The sequence below is a fragment of the Balaenoptera physalus genome, assembly GCF_965194825.1.
Source record: "Balaenoptera physalus genome assembly, chromosome: 4".
Taxonomy (NCBI): domain Eukaryota; kingdom Metazoa; phylum Chordata; class Mammalia; order Artiodactyla; family Balaenopteridae; genus Balaenoptera; species Balaenoptera physalus.
The window spans coordinates 77,921,098-77,936,307 of NC_138891.1; the positions used below are offsets into that span (position 1 = coordinate 77,921,098).

General features: G+C 47.2%; 1 protein-coding gene across 4 annotated transcripts in view; it reads left to right on the forward strand.

Moving 5' to 3' along the window:
• SEMA5B (semaphorin 5B) overlaps positions 1–15,210 on the forward strand; it is a 121,610-nt gene that overhangs the window by 84,504 nt on the left and 21,896 nt on the right. For 3 of the 4 annotated variants that reach the window (XM_082459481.1, XM_082459480.1, XM_082459482.1), the window contains exons 3-4: positions 2,034–2,133; positions 7,173–7,218. In XM_082459481.1, coding sequence (XP_082315607.1) covers positions 2,034–2,133; positions 7,173–7,218 — 146 coding nt within the window. Of the gene's footprint in view, positions 1–2,033; positions 2,142–7,172; positions 7,219–15,210 lie in introns of those variants that run through there. The other variant, XM_082459483.1, reaches the window with a different exon arrangement.

A 15,210-nucleotide genomic window follows, 5' to 3' on the forward strand; every position in this document is an offset into this window, starting at 1 on the left:
AGACAGATGAGCACATTCAGAGTGACCAAAACGTGCAATGTGAATGGAACACGAAGGGTGGAGAGAATATGGAACAAAATAAGATCAGGATGGAGAGGTTATAATCCAGGAAGGCTTCCTGGAGAAGGAGGACCCTTGGCTTAGTCTCTAATGTACCATGATATCCTATCAGGATTTCTGAGAGCGGCCCTGAGGTCAGCTAAAAACCCGGCCTACCCGACTCCAGATCCACTCCTTATGCTGTGATCACCCAAATGCCATTGCAACTTCGTGGTGGTTCTTGCCAACCTATAGTCACCTGCTGAGGGCAGAGGCAGACACGAAGGATTTGCTTCATCTTGCTGCAGTTTTTCTTTCTTCTTTTTTTTAATCGTGCATATCACAGTTTTCTGAAAAACATCCAACTCGCAAAACCTTCAGTTCTCCAGGGAGCGATTAAGTGTTTGCCTGCCATGCAGAAATGAAGGGCTGCTTTTACTCTGTAGTGGAGGGATAATGAGCACTGATTTATTTCCCTTGGATTACACACACACACACACACACACACACACACACACACACACACAGAGACACACACTACTCTGAGCCTTCTGGGAGCCAGTTACTAATACACTGTGAGGAAGAAATCTCAGGGCCTCCTCACATTCCCCTCATCTTTACCCTATCGGCGTGGAAGTTCCTCTGCCCCACAGCTTTCTCTCTTTACTGGTCAGTTCCCTCACATCCATGAGGAAGGGGCTGAAGGAGAGCTGTTAAGGGGCTGTGAGCCAAGATGGGGGAAGTGGTTCTCCATTTGGAGGGAAAGTCAGCTGGGCACTGTTCCCCAGGTGTACCCTCTCCAGACCACTGCCCCATCCATCCAGAGGGCTTCGAGGTCTCCTCTGCCCACCTGGTCCCCATGAAAGACTTTGGCCTTGGCTGGGAAGATCCTTCTTGGAGACAGAGATGGGCACTGCCCACCCACCCTCCATTTCTTCCACCTCTGTGGAGTCTTGTCTGAAAACCTGAGGTTTCTTGTACAAAAGGGAGTTGACGATTATTCATACATTCATTCAAATACTTCCAGGTGCAGGTGCTGGGCGGAGGCTAGAGCTCCCAGAAGCAAGATTTTCCCTGTCCCCCAGGGCAAACTACCAGATTAGACACCCAGTGAGATAGGAGCTTTGATGGCAGTCAAGAAGAGGTCTATAGGAGCCGGTCACCTTGTGTGGGGGAGTCAGGGAAGGCTTCTTGGAGGAGGTGGGGTGGGGACGGGGACAAACAGGAACTGTTCCATTGAGGACGAATAGAATTGCAAAGGTTTGCAGGCTCCTGCAGGATAGATCTGGAGATGTGCACTGTGTTCTGGTTGAGTGTGGCTGGAGTGGAGGGTGTAAGGGGGAATGTATAAGCAGAAGCATCGTTCTTTCAGTGGATCACTAGATCACTAACGTGCCAGGCATTCATTCTACTTGGGAGGACAGTGGGGCCAGAACCCAAAGGAGTTGGGACTTTTCCTGGAGGAAACTGGGAGCTATTAAAGAGTTCTAAGCTAGAGAGTGACATAACCAGCTTTGCATTTTAGAGAGATCACTTTGTTGCTGTGTGGGAAATGGGCTGGAGGGGCAAGAGTGGAAGCCACGCCAGTTAGGATGCCGTTGGCACCAGTCCAGGCAAGAGATGATGGTGGCTTGGCTGGGGGGTAGGGTGCGGAGGGCGAGATGGATGGATTTCAGAGAACGGACAGGATTTGCCAGTGTGTTTGGTGTGGCTGGTGAGGGTCTCGGGGGGTCAAGGATGATTACAGGTGTCGCTTTGCGCAGCTAGGGGGTGGGTGGAGCCCTTCTCTGAGCTAGGGAACAAAGCAGGAGCAGTGACACCACCCCCACTCCCTGTCCCCCAGCCGGCTGCTCACAGAGGTGGGCAGGTAGAACCCAGGTCTCCGGAGGGGTGCCCCTGCCTCACTGCAGGCCTTCCATTCTTGGGTCCGATGCTGGTGCAGCTGGGAGCCCCTGGGCCAACAGTAACCGAATGACTGCTTCTCCCTCCCCCAGATCTGAAGCCATGGGTCTCTAACTTCACCTACCCTGGAGCCCAAGATTTCTCCCAGCTCGCTCTGGATCCTTCCAGAAACCAGCTCATCGTGGGAGCCAGGTAATGAGGTACAGGAGGGTTGGGGCCAGGACTGGGGGATCAATTCTAAGCGAATTGAGTGGAGGGAATATTATTTGGGATGACCCTCTGTGGGCAGACCCTCACCCTGGGCTCCTGTTCCACCCTACCAGGCCCTCTCTGTGTCTGAATGTCAGTCCCCCAGAAAAGGAAGCAGTGGATGGGTGGGTGGGGGGAGGTGGGAAGGAAGTGACCTCCAGATCTCAGCAAGCCACATTCCTCAGTGTCTGGCAGTTATTAAGGGCAGGAATGCCCGCTAGCAACCTCCTAGCCCCTGTCCCTGCCATCCTGCCAGGACCTACCTAGCTGGTGTCCTCCCTGGAGCTCCATGCAGAGAAGGTGCCCAGGAGCCCCCTGCTGGCCGGCTGGCTGCCTGCACCTGGGACATGGGACACAGGCCATGTGCTTCTTTTATGAAGGACCTCACCTCCCTGTTGCCTGATATCAGTTAGCCCCACTGCCCAGGTCTGGTATTCAAGGGATAATACACTCTAGGGAGGACTTGTAGAGACTTTACAGAGTGGAGTAGGAGGAGAGAATCCTCACAAAATCATAGACCGTCAGCTCTGGTAGGGAAGGGAGCTTAGAGATGGTCTGTTCCAGTGGGAACAGCAGCATCGGTAGCATTGGGAAACTCGTTGGAAATCAAATTCTTGGGCCCTACCCCAGACCTGATGAGTCAGAAACTCTGGGGGTGGGGCCCAGCAACCTGTGTTTTAACAAGCGCCCCAGGTAAGGCTGATGCACACTGGAGTTTCAGAGTCACTGGCCTAATCCAACTGTCCTCGATTTAAACATGAGGAAGCAGAGGCTGGGGTGGGGAGGGTGACCTTCCCAAGACCACGTAGCAAGATGACAACAGAATCTGGGGACGAGAACCCAGGTCCCCTAACCTCAGGGCTAGAGTTTTTTCTGCCAACCCACGTTACCACCTCCAACTGCACTGGTGTTTTTCAGAAGCTCTCCGCCCCAGGGGTTCTGATTCAGCAGGTCTGGGGTGAGGGAGGATGGCCACTGGGTTGGACGCCTCCAGGCTCCACTGTGTAGCTGACCATCCTTGACTTCTGGGCTTTCCTGAGTGGCCCCACCCCTTCATTTGCCACGTGAAAAGGAGGCAAGCCGAGGACAGAGCTCTGGACCAGATGAGCTGCATTCTTGTTCTGGGTGGTCTTGACCTGTGAGCCTCAGTTTCCTCATCTGTAAAGTCCGGGTTATGTGACGCTGCCAACATCACAGGGCTATTAAGAAGCTGCGGCGGAATGCATTTTATTTTTTTAATTTTGAAATTAACTTATTATTTTGCATCAGTGATATGTGTTATGGTATAACATTCAGAAGGTACAAAAGTGAAAAGTAGGGCCAGCTCGCTATACACCAAGCAGGACCCCTCACTGGAGGCATGCCCTGTGGTGAGTTTGCATGTCCTCTCCAAAGTAATCTCTACATATGCAAGTATACAAGAGTGTGGACCTTATTTTCCCAGCAAAGAGAATCATTGTTTTACTTTTTATGTTGAGATAATGGTAGATTTACATGCAGATGTAAGAAATAATACAGAGATCGCATCCTTATATCCTTCACCCCGTTCCCCCCCAACAGTGGTAACATCTTGCATAACCATAATACAACACTGCAGTCAGGAAGCTGACATTAATGCCATCCTTCCACCTGATTCAGTGTCCACCAGCTTTACATATGTAGTTTTTAGAATCCTGATGCCTTTGAAATAAGTAAGACAGAGAAAGACGAACACCAAATGTTATCATTTATACGTGGAATCTAAAAAATAAAACAAATGAATTAATATAGCAAAACAGAAACGGACTCACAGATGTAGAGAACAAACTAGTGGTTACCAGTGGGGAGAGGAAAGGAGGGGGGCGAGATAGGAGTAGGTGATTAAGAGAAACTACTGTGTATAGAAAAAAGAGGCCACAAGAATAAACTGTACAGCACGGGGAAATAAAGCCAATATTTTATAATAACTTTAAATGGAGTATAAGCTATAAAAATACTGAATCACTATGTTGTACACCTGAAACTACTGTAATATTGTAAATCAACTAGAGAATCAATCAATCAATCAATCAATCAATCAATCAATCAATATTAAAAATCCTGGTGCCTTTGCTCTCTGAACCTTGTGGAAGCATTTTGAAAGCTGCCATTCATTCTGCACCTGCCATGTGCCAGGCACTATTTTATGTACCAAATGTGTAGTAAAACGTCTAAAACGTGTAGTAAATCAGGCATGTAATAAGTCATGTCATCGTCACGGTAACCCCAGGCAGTAGGTTCTATGACTATCCCCATTGTATGGACCAGGAAACTGAAACGCAGGAGGGTTGAGTCACCTGCCTGTGCTCACACTGCTCTTCCTGATCCTCTTCCTCCGCCACATGCGGGTGAGGGGCGGCATCCCTTTGCCTGGGTCCTTGAGCCTGGCTATGCCCACAGAGAACCGGGGGAAAACCTGGACCGGGTCGCTTGCAGCCCTTACAGCAAATGAAGTGGGTCCTCAGCCTCTTCCTCCTCCCCCTTTCTCTTGGAGCTTCTTTCCTTCCTCCTTCTCTTCTCCCTGACATTTTCCCCCTTCTCTGTGACCCCTGGGCCTCTGGAATTCAGGCTAGGGAAATTTTTTATTCATTTATACCCCGCCTTGTTGCGTAAGGGGTTTAGGATGGGTCAAGCTTCAGAGATTTCTCTCTGTTCTTATCTCCCAGGGAAGCAGACTTCGATGTTGTGATGAATGATTTTTGTTGAGATAAAAATGAATAAAGTGATGCAATGTTTCCCCTAATTTTTTAAAGCTGTGAGCAGATGCCTGTGTTACCTGAGCAGACAGCTGGGGCAGAGCCTTAAGCTGGAGCCCATCCGTCCCCAGGCTGGGAGGGTGGGGGCAGAGGAGGGGCCTGGGGAGGGACCTCAGAGGCCTGGAGCCAAGGTCCCCTAGTGAGGCCCACCAGGACAGAAGAGCAGCCGAGTGGGTCCTGGACCCAGAGCCAGAGGTGTCTCCTTCAGGCCCCTGGATTCACTCAGCAGGGCCTCTCCCTCTCTTTCTGGCCCACTCTACAACCTTTCCCCTCATTTCTCAGCACAGCTAAGGTGGGCCAGAACTCTCTAAAGCGATCATTCCTGAAAACTTCAGGAACCAAGAGGAATGGCCAGAAGAAGATGTAAGAAGGAAAGAAAATTCTTAGGGAAAACCCAAACTTTACATCTGTTTGACATTAATAAAGCCTTTCAACATGCGTCACACCATTCCTCTGTCTCCACGGCCCTATGAAATAAGAATGACAGGCATTAGTTTCTCCATTTTACAGATGCGGATACTGAGCCCCTCAGAAGGCCCCCAGCAAGTGGCTGAGCTGGAATTCTCCCTGCCTCTGCCACAGCGGCTACTCTGAACCTGCAACCACTTTCATGTGGCTCTCTGACCCGGGGGTCCTGCCACCCTCCGAGTCCACGCATAGTGCCTTGTGGCTCCAGAGTCTGTGCAAAGCAGTTTCAGCAGCGCCTGACCCCATGAGCGCTCAGTAAGTGGGCGATAGTCATAGTAGTGATGGTATCATCATTACTATTATTTAAGGTTTTTTTTTTTTTAATTAAGACTTTATTTTTTTAGAGCAGTTTTAGGTTGGCAGCAAACTTGACAGGAAGGTACAGAGAGTTCCCATAGGCACCCCCGCCCCACACAGGCCCAGCTTCCCTCACCACCAGCAGCCTCCACCGCAGGTGCATTTGTTACAATTGATGAACCTACACTGACACATCATCATCACCCAGAGCCCAGAGTTTACCTTAAGGTTCCCTCTTGGTGGTGTACATTCTGTGGGTCTGGACAAATGTATAATATCATGTATTCATCGTTAGGGTGTCACACCTAGTAGTTTCACTGCCCTAAAAATCCCCTGTACTCTGCCTGTTCATCCCCGCCGCCACCCCACCCCCTGGCAACCGCTGATCGTTTTAATGTCTCCATAGTTCTGCCTTTTCCAGAATATCATATAATGAAATCATACAGCATATAACCTTTCCAAATTGGCTTTTTTCACTTAGTAATATGTATTTAAGCTTCCCCTACGTCTTTCCATGGCTTCATAGCTCATTTCTTTTTAACACTGAATAATATTCCATTGTCTGGATGCACCACAGTTTATCCACGCAACTACTGAAGGACATTTTGGTTGCTTCCAAGTTCTGGCAATTATGAGTAAAGCTGTTATAAACATCCGTGTGCAGGTTTTCGTGTGGATATGAGTTTCCTTATTTAAGGTTTTCGAGCAGCAGGCTGGTATGATGAAAGCAGCGTTTGAGGAGGGTGAATCTGGCAGCCCCGTGCAGGTGGCGATGTGGAAGAGAGGAGCCACGAGGTGGCAGAGGGGCAGTTTGGGCAAGAGGAGACAGGCTGGTCCAGGGAGGTGGCCGTGGAAAGGTCAGATCCAGAGTCACTGACCGCAGGAGGGACTGCGGGAGATGAGGAAGCAGACAGGACTCCAGGGGCCCAGGCCGTGGAGCCAGGACAGATGGCTGGCCTGTCTGAGGAGGGGAAGTGGGTCAGGGAGGTAGTCGAGGGAAGGAAGAAGATGACCTGCCTGGGTCCTCACAAGAGCTCCATGAGGCTTTATGTTGAACAGAAACAGTTTCCATGGTTGGGAAAGGGGTGTAGGAAGCTCTGCCCTGGGCCTGCTGGGATGGCAGGGAACAGAGACAGCGTGGGCTTTGGGGGCAGATGCGTCTGGGTTTCAATCCCACCTCCTGCACTTATTTCTCTATGATTTGGGCCATTTACCCAAACTGTTTCCTCGTCTGTAAAATGGAGTTTTCTCTCTACTCCCGGCGTGGCAGTGCAGATTAAATGAGCACACGGAGGTGGAGCTCTCCCTGGGGTCGGCCCACTGGCAGCCGTCTGCAGTCGGCACCCAGTCCTGGCACCCCACGAGGCAGGAGCCACGAAGCTGTTCCTGGAGACCTACCTGCAGAACCGGCCTGACTTACCGTCTCTGTTTCTGTTTTCACAGGAACTACCTCTTCAGACTCAGCCTTGCCAATGTCTCCCTCCTTCAGGTACATTTGCTTCCCTTCCCTGTAATTTCCCTGGTATTTGGGGGCTGGGGCCAGGGCAGCACAAGGAGCGAGATTCAGAATTGAACCCCCAAGGTTGAAAACAGGAGCCCTGTGTTCTTTTCACTGGCTGTGGGCTCACACCGGCGGTCGGGGTAATGGCTGGGAAGATATTTGGAAGTGGGGGCGCGGCCACAGGAACATGGGGGCACACTCAGGGCTCCTGCGCTGTGAGGAGAGGAGCTAGGTGCTCCTGTTTGCCTGGACTGAGGGGTCCCAGGATGCAGGACTTTCACTAGAACCAGTACAGTACTGGGCAAACTGAAACGGCTGGTCATGCTGAGTCCAGCTGCTAAATCCACAGGAGGGTCTCTGGGTTTGGGCCTCGAGGGAAAGGGTGTCCCTGGTTCCTTTCTTAGCCTGGCCTGAGTGATCCCACTGTAGCTCAGCATTTTCACTGAGCTGCGATTGATTTGTTATCTGCTGCCAAGAAGGACTCCCCCAGCATAATTCCCTAAGTGCTTTGGGAGGCACTTTGATGGGACTCCTTGATCCAGAACGTTTATCCCAGATTGAGAAACAGATGCCATATCATCTCTGCAGAGGCTGGACATTCTAGAGAAAGGAAGGCCATCTCTTTGTCAATGAGGGGAGGGCCTCAGTTCCTGTGTCCAGGGGAGGCTTGCTGGTCTCCAGTGATCAAGTGTTGCTTGAGCACTTGCTGTGTATCAAAAGTGAGCTGGGGGAGGAGGGGCTATAAGACAAGCAGAGTCTCTGGCCTCTCTCACAGCACAGCCAGGAAAAGATGATGAGTGATACACAGAACCTAATTAGAGAATGGTACAAGTAGTTAGTCAGGGCCTGGGCTATTTGGTGTAGTGTTTCACAACAAAGGGCAGTTGGGGAAGGGGAGACCTCCTTGGTGAGCTAGTGTGACACTCTGGTCTAGTTTCTTCTAGCTGCACCTGGCTCTAGACCCCAGGAGCCATTGCAGCTGGTTGCCACAGAGGAGGTGCTCCACAGGGAGCAGAAAAGGTATGACCATCCGAAAGGAGGAGCCAGGAAGAACTAGGGGAAATTGAAAAGAAATTCCATTCATCCATTTTTAATAAACATTAATAAACATTAACAAACATTTATGGAATACCTACTAAATGCTGGGTCCAGTCCCAGGCATGGTACTAGGCATTTGAGATCCAAAGGTGAATCAGGCTCTGTCCCTTGCCTGAAGGAGCAAGCACATAAGAGATCATAAATGATTCCCTTTCCTGGACGGGACATGTTCCTGGGGCCTGGGCTGGAGCAAGGTGGAGTAAATTCCCAGAGGCAGCATCCCATGTCCTGCCAGCTTGGTCAGTCACAAGCAGCCCAGCCAGAGCCTAGTTTCCAAGTGACTTCCATGGGAAATGAAGCCAAGATGCCAAACCCTGCAGGTCAGGGCCTGGGGGCAGCCAGTGCAGAGATGGTCCAAAGTGGGTGGGAGGAAGTGGATCCGAGGGTCCTGCCTTATGCTCAGGAGGCAGTTGGCTTTTTATTAAGTTCCCATGGTCTGCAAATGAAAGTCTACTGGGAACAGTAAAGTGGCCAAAGTGGGGAAAGAGAGACAGATGCACAGAAATAATGGCAGCGCTGTGGGAAGCATGTAAGAAGGGGTGCATGCCAGGTGCCAGGTGCCCAGAGGCATGAGGAACCCCCAGGCTCCGCAGGGTCTGAAAAGTCTTCCCAGAGAGCTGCCCTTGGGCTGCAGTTTGAGGGATGGGGTTTGGCCAGGCAGCTAAGGAGGCGACAAGGTGGGAAATAGCATGGAGCACCGAGGGGGGCAGTGTGGCAGGATCATGGGGTGGGAGTGGGATAAAGGCAGGAGGTGAGGCCCAGGAAGAGAGAGAGGCTACATCACAGAGGGTCTTCACGGCTGAGCAGAGGGGTCCATATTTTATTTTGAAGGCAAAGAGGTATAAGCCGACAAGTGGCGTGAACAGATCTGGTGTTCAGATCACCTAGCCCAATGCAGAGAATGGATCAGCAGAGGAACTGGTTGGGAGAAACGGCAATAACCCAGGTGATTGATGGGGAGAATTGAATTAAGGCAGCAGAGTGGGGATGGAGAGAAGAAAGGAAATGATCTTCCGGTGGCAGAATCATACAGCGTCCCAGCATCGCACGGCTCCACAGAGCACCAGGCACATTGTCTTCTGTGTGAAGGTGACCCCTAGAGTTGGGAAGGTGGCAGCTCTGGAGGGCTTAGCGAAGGCTTGGACTACAGTGGTGCCATCTAGGTTTCTGGCTTGCAGAGCTGGGTAGCATAAATCAGGATGGGACTGGAGCTAGCCTGACTCTAGACACTGGTTCTCCCTTGGTTGCCCACTAGAATCACCAGAGGAGCTTTAAAAAGCACTGATGCCTCAGAGGTTCTGTTCTAGGGTACAGCCGGGCACTGGGATTTTTAAAGGCTCCCAGGTGATTCCTTTGTGCAGCCAGATATAGGAACCACTGCTCTAGGATGTTAAGGCCTTTTTTGTAGATGCTGCCCAACTGGTTTGGCTTCCCCAGGTGTCCTTGACAGTTGACCTGCAGGTCCTGGGTCCCGTACCTTACCAGATGTTAGGACCCTCCGGCTTGATGCTGAGGCCTGGCTTTTGGTTCATTCTGCTCCATGTGGATCTGGTCTCAGCCATGGGAAGGTACCTTCTGCCAGCCCTATCACTCATGATTGAGGCAGGGGCTGGGCCTCTGGGGCTTTTCTGAAGGCTTTTCTGCAGACCAGCCACAACTGCACCAGGAATTGGTTTTACCACCTTCCCAGGGTGTCTCTTAGGGCCTGACTCCAGGAGTTCAGATTGGGTTCTTTGTAACAGAACTAAGGAGATAAATAAATACAATTCATGGTCACATCCCCACCTCCCCACCATAGGGGGAACCACCTAGCCACAAAGAGAAGGGAACGAGAGAGAAGTTAGAGCAGGCTGTCCAGCATCCCCTCGACCAGGCAGGAGGCCTACCTCAGCCTCTGGTCTCCTGGTTTGTCCTCTGATGAGAAAGCCCTGCCTTTTGACCATGAAAGCTGGACTTCATTGAGCGCTCCTCCATTGCCCTGTCTGGGGCTTTGGGTTCCTGTTTATCAGCTTTCAGTCCACAGCATCTGCTATCACAATTGACTCACAGCAACTAAGTGCTAAAAATGAGCTGCACCCCTTTGCTGAAAAGAGGAGACAGGGTCAAGGCCTCCCCATTCCCCAGCCCAACTTCCTTTAGTCTCCATCCTGCCTGGGGCACACATGCAGTTATAACTCTCCATTACAGCCAACAGATCCTCCGACATGGCCCCAGGGTATGATTTAGCCAAACTTAAACCTCAGTGCTTTATTGATAGTTTAAATAATTAACATCCCTTAAAGAAAAATCTAAATGCAAACAGTTTATGCAAACCAGTGTCCATTAAAAGGACTTCTAAGTACCTAACCCCTGTTAAACAATTTGTGTAAACTACTCTTCCTTAAGGAAAATAGAAAAACCCAGCTTCCTTCTCAAGTCTCTAAGCAACAAGGGAGGAGAGATGCAGGTAGTGGCAGAGGGGGCAGAGTGCGTGCGTGCCTGCGTGTGTGTGTGTGTGTGTGTGTGTGTGTGTGTGTGAGTGCGCGCGCGCGCGCGCGCACACGCCCATGCTTGCAGAAGGGGAGGGGAAACCAAATCAGCTCACCAGTGATTGTTATTTGTCACTGTAACTTAATAAACTGGTTGTGGGAAAGAAAAGGTGGCGAGTGGTCGACAGTGTCAGGGGGCTGCTGAATGATAAGCTTACTTGGATTTGTCAATCAGGAGCTCATGAGCCACCTGTGCCAGAGCAGTTCCAGAGGATGACGTGGCTGGAGGCCTAATTGCGATGGATTTATGATCTTGGGCTGCCACATGTCTTGCATGTGCAGACATGGGGACTGTTCTGCACATTCGCATCAGGATGCACATGGGGCTTTGTTTGCGCCTGGGCAGATGGTGAGGCTGATCCTGAGCTCTCTTCTAGTTGTCTCCACATTGTCCAAACTAAGCTGGCAGCACCATAGTTTTTTGAAATCTAAACTCTGATGAGTGGTGGACTTAATGCTCAGCTGTTTTAACGTTCAGCCATTGTCTCTGGTGTCCAGGGGAATTGCTGAGTCTATAAGGAGATTATCCAGTTCCTGGCTGTCTCAACTGCTTTCCCCATACCAGAAAACCACGCAGTTTCTCTTTACTAGAGATTGCCATCCTGGAATTTCTGGGACAGTCCTACTTTAAGGCATTCTGCATGGCTGATTGATCGTACACATCTTATCTCCACTCCTTCACAAAATTCACTAAAAGGACAGTGAGAAATTTTAGAAGGTACAGATCTGCAATGACAGAGAGAACAAAAGAGATGTCAGTAGAGAAGAGATTAATGTATTCTGGGAAGGTGGAAAATGGATGGAGCAAATCATAACCAATTTAGTAGAGCAGAACGGTTTACAGAGGGATATATGGCAGAGAAGCGTGATGATTCCCCAGAAGGCCTCAGAAATTGGGGTGTTGGATATTGTGGAATGTGAGGATGAGGTACAAGGCTAAAAGGGGGAAATGGTTGAAATTATCTAAATTGAGAGGTCAGAACCCAGATCTCCTGTCCCATCCCACACAGTAATCCCTTCCTCCATTTACCCCTCCCCCAATAAAGGGAGATTAAGACCCTTTTTTTTCATTAAAAAAAATTTTATTGAAATGTAGTTGATTTGCAAAGTTGTGCTAATTTCTTCTGTGCAGCAAAGTGACTCAGTTATACATATATATATACTTTTTCATATTCTTTTCCATTTTGTTTTGTCACAGGATATTGAATATAGTTCCCTGTGCTATACAGTAGGACCTTGTTGTTTATCCATCCTGTATATAATAGTTTGCCTCTGCTAATCCCAAACTTCCATTCCTTCCCTCACCTCCCCGCCCCTTGGCAACCACAACTCTATTCTCTACGTCTGTGAGCCTTTCTGTATTGTAGATATGTTCATTTGTGCCATATTCTAGATTCTACATATAAGTGATATCATATGGTATTTGTCTTTCTCTTTCTGACTTACTTTGCTCATTATGCTAATCTCTAGGTTCATCCATGTTGCTGCAAATGGCATTATTTCATTCTTTTTGATGGCTGAGTAACGTTCCATTGTCTATATATACCACATCTTCTTTATTCATTCATCTGTTGATGGACATTTAGGTTGTTTCCATGTCTTGGCTATTGTAAATAGTGCTGCTGTGAACATAGGGGTGCATGTATCTTCTTGAATTATACTTTTGTCTGGGTATATGCCCAGGAGTGGAATTGCTGGATCATATGGCAACTCTAGTTTTAGTTTTTTGAGGAACCTCCATACGTTTTCCATAGCTGCTGCACCAGTTTACATTCCCACCAACAGTGTAAGAGTGTTCCCTGTTCTCCACACCCTCTCCAGTGTTTGTTATTTATAAACTTTTTAATGATGGCCATTCTGACAGGTGTGAGCTGGTACCTTGTTGTAGTTTTGATCTGCATTTCTCTAATAATTAGCAATGCTGAGCATCTTTTGATGTGCCTATTGGCCATCTGTATGTCTTCTTTGGAGAAATGTCTATTTAGGTCTTCTGCCCATTTTTCGATTGGGTTGTTTGGTTTTTGTTGTTGTTGAGTTGCATGAGCTGTTTGTATATCTTGGAAATTAAGCCCTCATTGGTCGCATCATTTGCAAATATTTTCTCCCAGTCCGTAGGTTGTCTTTTCATTTTGTTTGTGGCTTCCTTTGCTGTGCAAAAGCTTGTAAGTTTGAGTAGGTCCCATTTGTTTATTTTTGTTTTTACTTCTATTGCCTTTGGAGACTGACCTAAGAAAAGATTGGTACAGTTTATGTCAGAGAATGTTTTGCCTATGCTCTCTTCTAGGAGTTTTATGGTGTCATATCTTATGTTTAAGTCTTTAAGCTGTTTTGAGTTTATTTTTGTGCATGGTGTAAGGGTGTCTTCTAACTTCATTGATTTGCATGCAGCTGTCCAACTTCGCCAGCACAACTTGCTGAAGAGACTTTTTTCCCATTTTATATTCTTGCCTCCTTTGTCAAAGATTAATTGACCCTACGGTGTGGGTTTTTTTCTGGGCTCTCTATTCTGTTCCACTTATCCATCTGTCTGTTTTTGTGCCAATACCACGTTGTTTTGATTACTGTAGCTTTGTAGTATTGTCTGAAGTCTGGGAGGGTTATGCCTCCCGCTTTAAGACCCTTTCTTTAAAGACCCAACTGGTGAGGCTCCAAATTTGGAGACCCCAGGAAAGGTGAAATCGCACTGATGGGGTACGGGGCTAGAACAATATTTCTTTTTCTCTCTGTGTGCAATTTATTTATTGAAGAAAACTGGTCATTTGTCTTATAGTGTTTCCCACAATCTTGACTTTGCTGATTGTAATCCAAATGGTACAATTTAATGTGTTCCTCTGTTCCCTGTATCATCTGTGAATTGATTGTTAGATTTAAAGACTTTATTTAGTTTAGATTCTGGCAAGATTACTTCAGAGGTGTTATTGTATACTTTTTTAGGCGGTACATAGTGTCTGATTTTCTCTGTTTTTTTTTTAATGTTAGCAGCCATTGATGATTGTTTCCCAGATCCATTAATTCTTTAGGTGTTACAGTACATTAGCCAGACTACTTCTACAAGGAGAAACTTCTCCTCATCTCCTATTTGATTACCCAATGATACAGTCATATAGAAAAGGCAGGATAAATATTTGATACTCTGTCTTTATTCACCAGTTTTCAAATAATGAACTGGCTTGGAAGTATCTGTCAATGATGATCAGTTAATTTAATTTTATTATTATTATTATTATTATTATTATTATTACAGACTCATGGCTTTAAACATTGTGGGTGTTGCAGCCCATTGCAGTTATCTCTCATGACTATCCCATCTTTCGCCAGTAGGGGGCCTCTTCAAATTGGCTCCTGGGCCTATGACACTATGACCCTAGTGGTCTTTGCTTCCTTACTATTTGGTGTGAGGAGATATTCTAGGCTCACCTTGTACATTTCCTGCCCCAGACCTAGAATTAGTCGTTTCTCCAAGAAACCTTGGCTCCTTTCAGTGGGAAATGGTTAGTGATTTATTTTTAAATATAAATAGCCAAAAATCACCAGACATTTGAGGAAAGCCTCTACAGTGAAAGAGAAAGATCAAAACAAACAAGCAAACAGAATGAAGGAAGTTGTAAGAAACAGGGACAATGCAAGACATACAAGAAAACACTTCGTAAATTAATTTTAAAAACTAATTAGAATCTTCTGAGATATAAAAATATATTTTGTTTATAAAACATTAAATTAAAAATGAAAATTTAAAAAGTGATTGGGGAAATAAAAATTGAATGGAAGGATTAGAAGATAAAGTTGAAGAAAAATCTCTCAGAAATTAGAACAACGACAAAAAAAAGAAATGAAAAACAGGAGAGAAATAACAGAAAACTAGAGGATCAATGCACAAGGGCCAACAGTGGATTGGATTAATAAGAGTTACAAAAAAGAGAACAGAGAAAAAAATGAGGAAGAAATTATGGATGAAATAACATAAGAAAATTTGCCAAAATAGAGGATGAGTCTTCACATTGAAAGGGCTGACTGAGTTCCCAAAAGAGACCCTGCACTAAGGCACATCAGTGTGAATTTCAGGACACTGTTATCAAAGGTGATTCTAAAAGCTTCTAGCTTTTTTTTTCTAAAGAGAAAAAGAGAAAGAAAACGATCACTACAAAAGATTGGGAATAAGAATTACACCAGACTTCTCAGTAGCAACACTGGAATCTAGAAGACAATGGAGGAATAAATGCCTTTACAATTCTGAGTGAAAATTATTTTCAACTTAGAATTCTATACCAAGACGATCAATCAAGTATGAAGATAGAATGAATCAGACATGCAAGAATTTAAAAAAATTGATCTACCATGTTCCTTTTCATAGGAA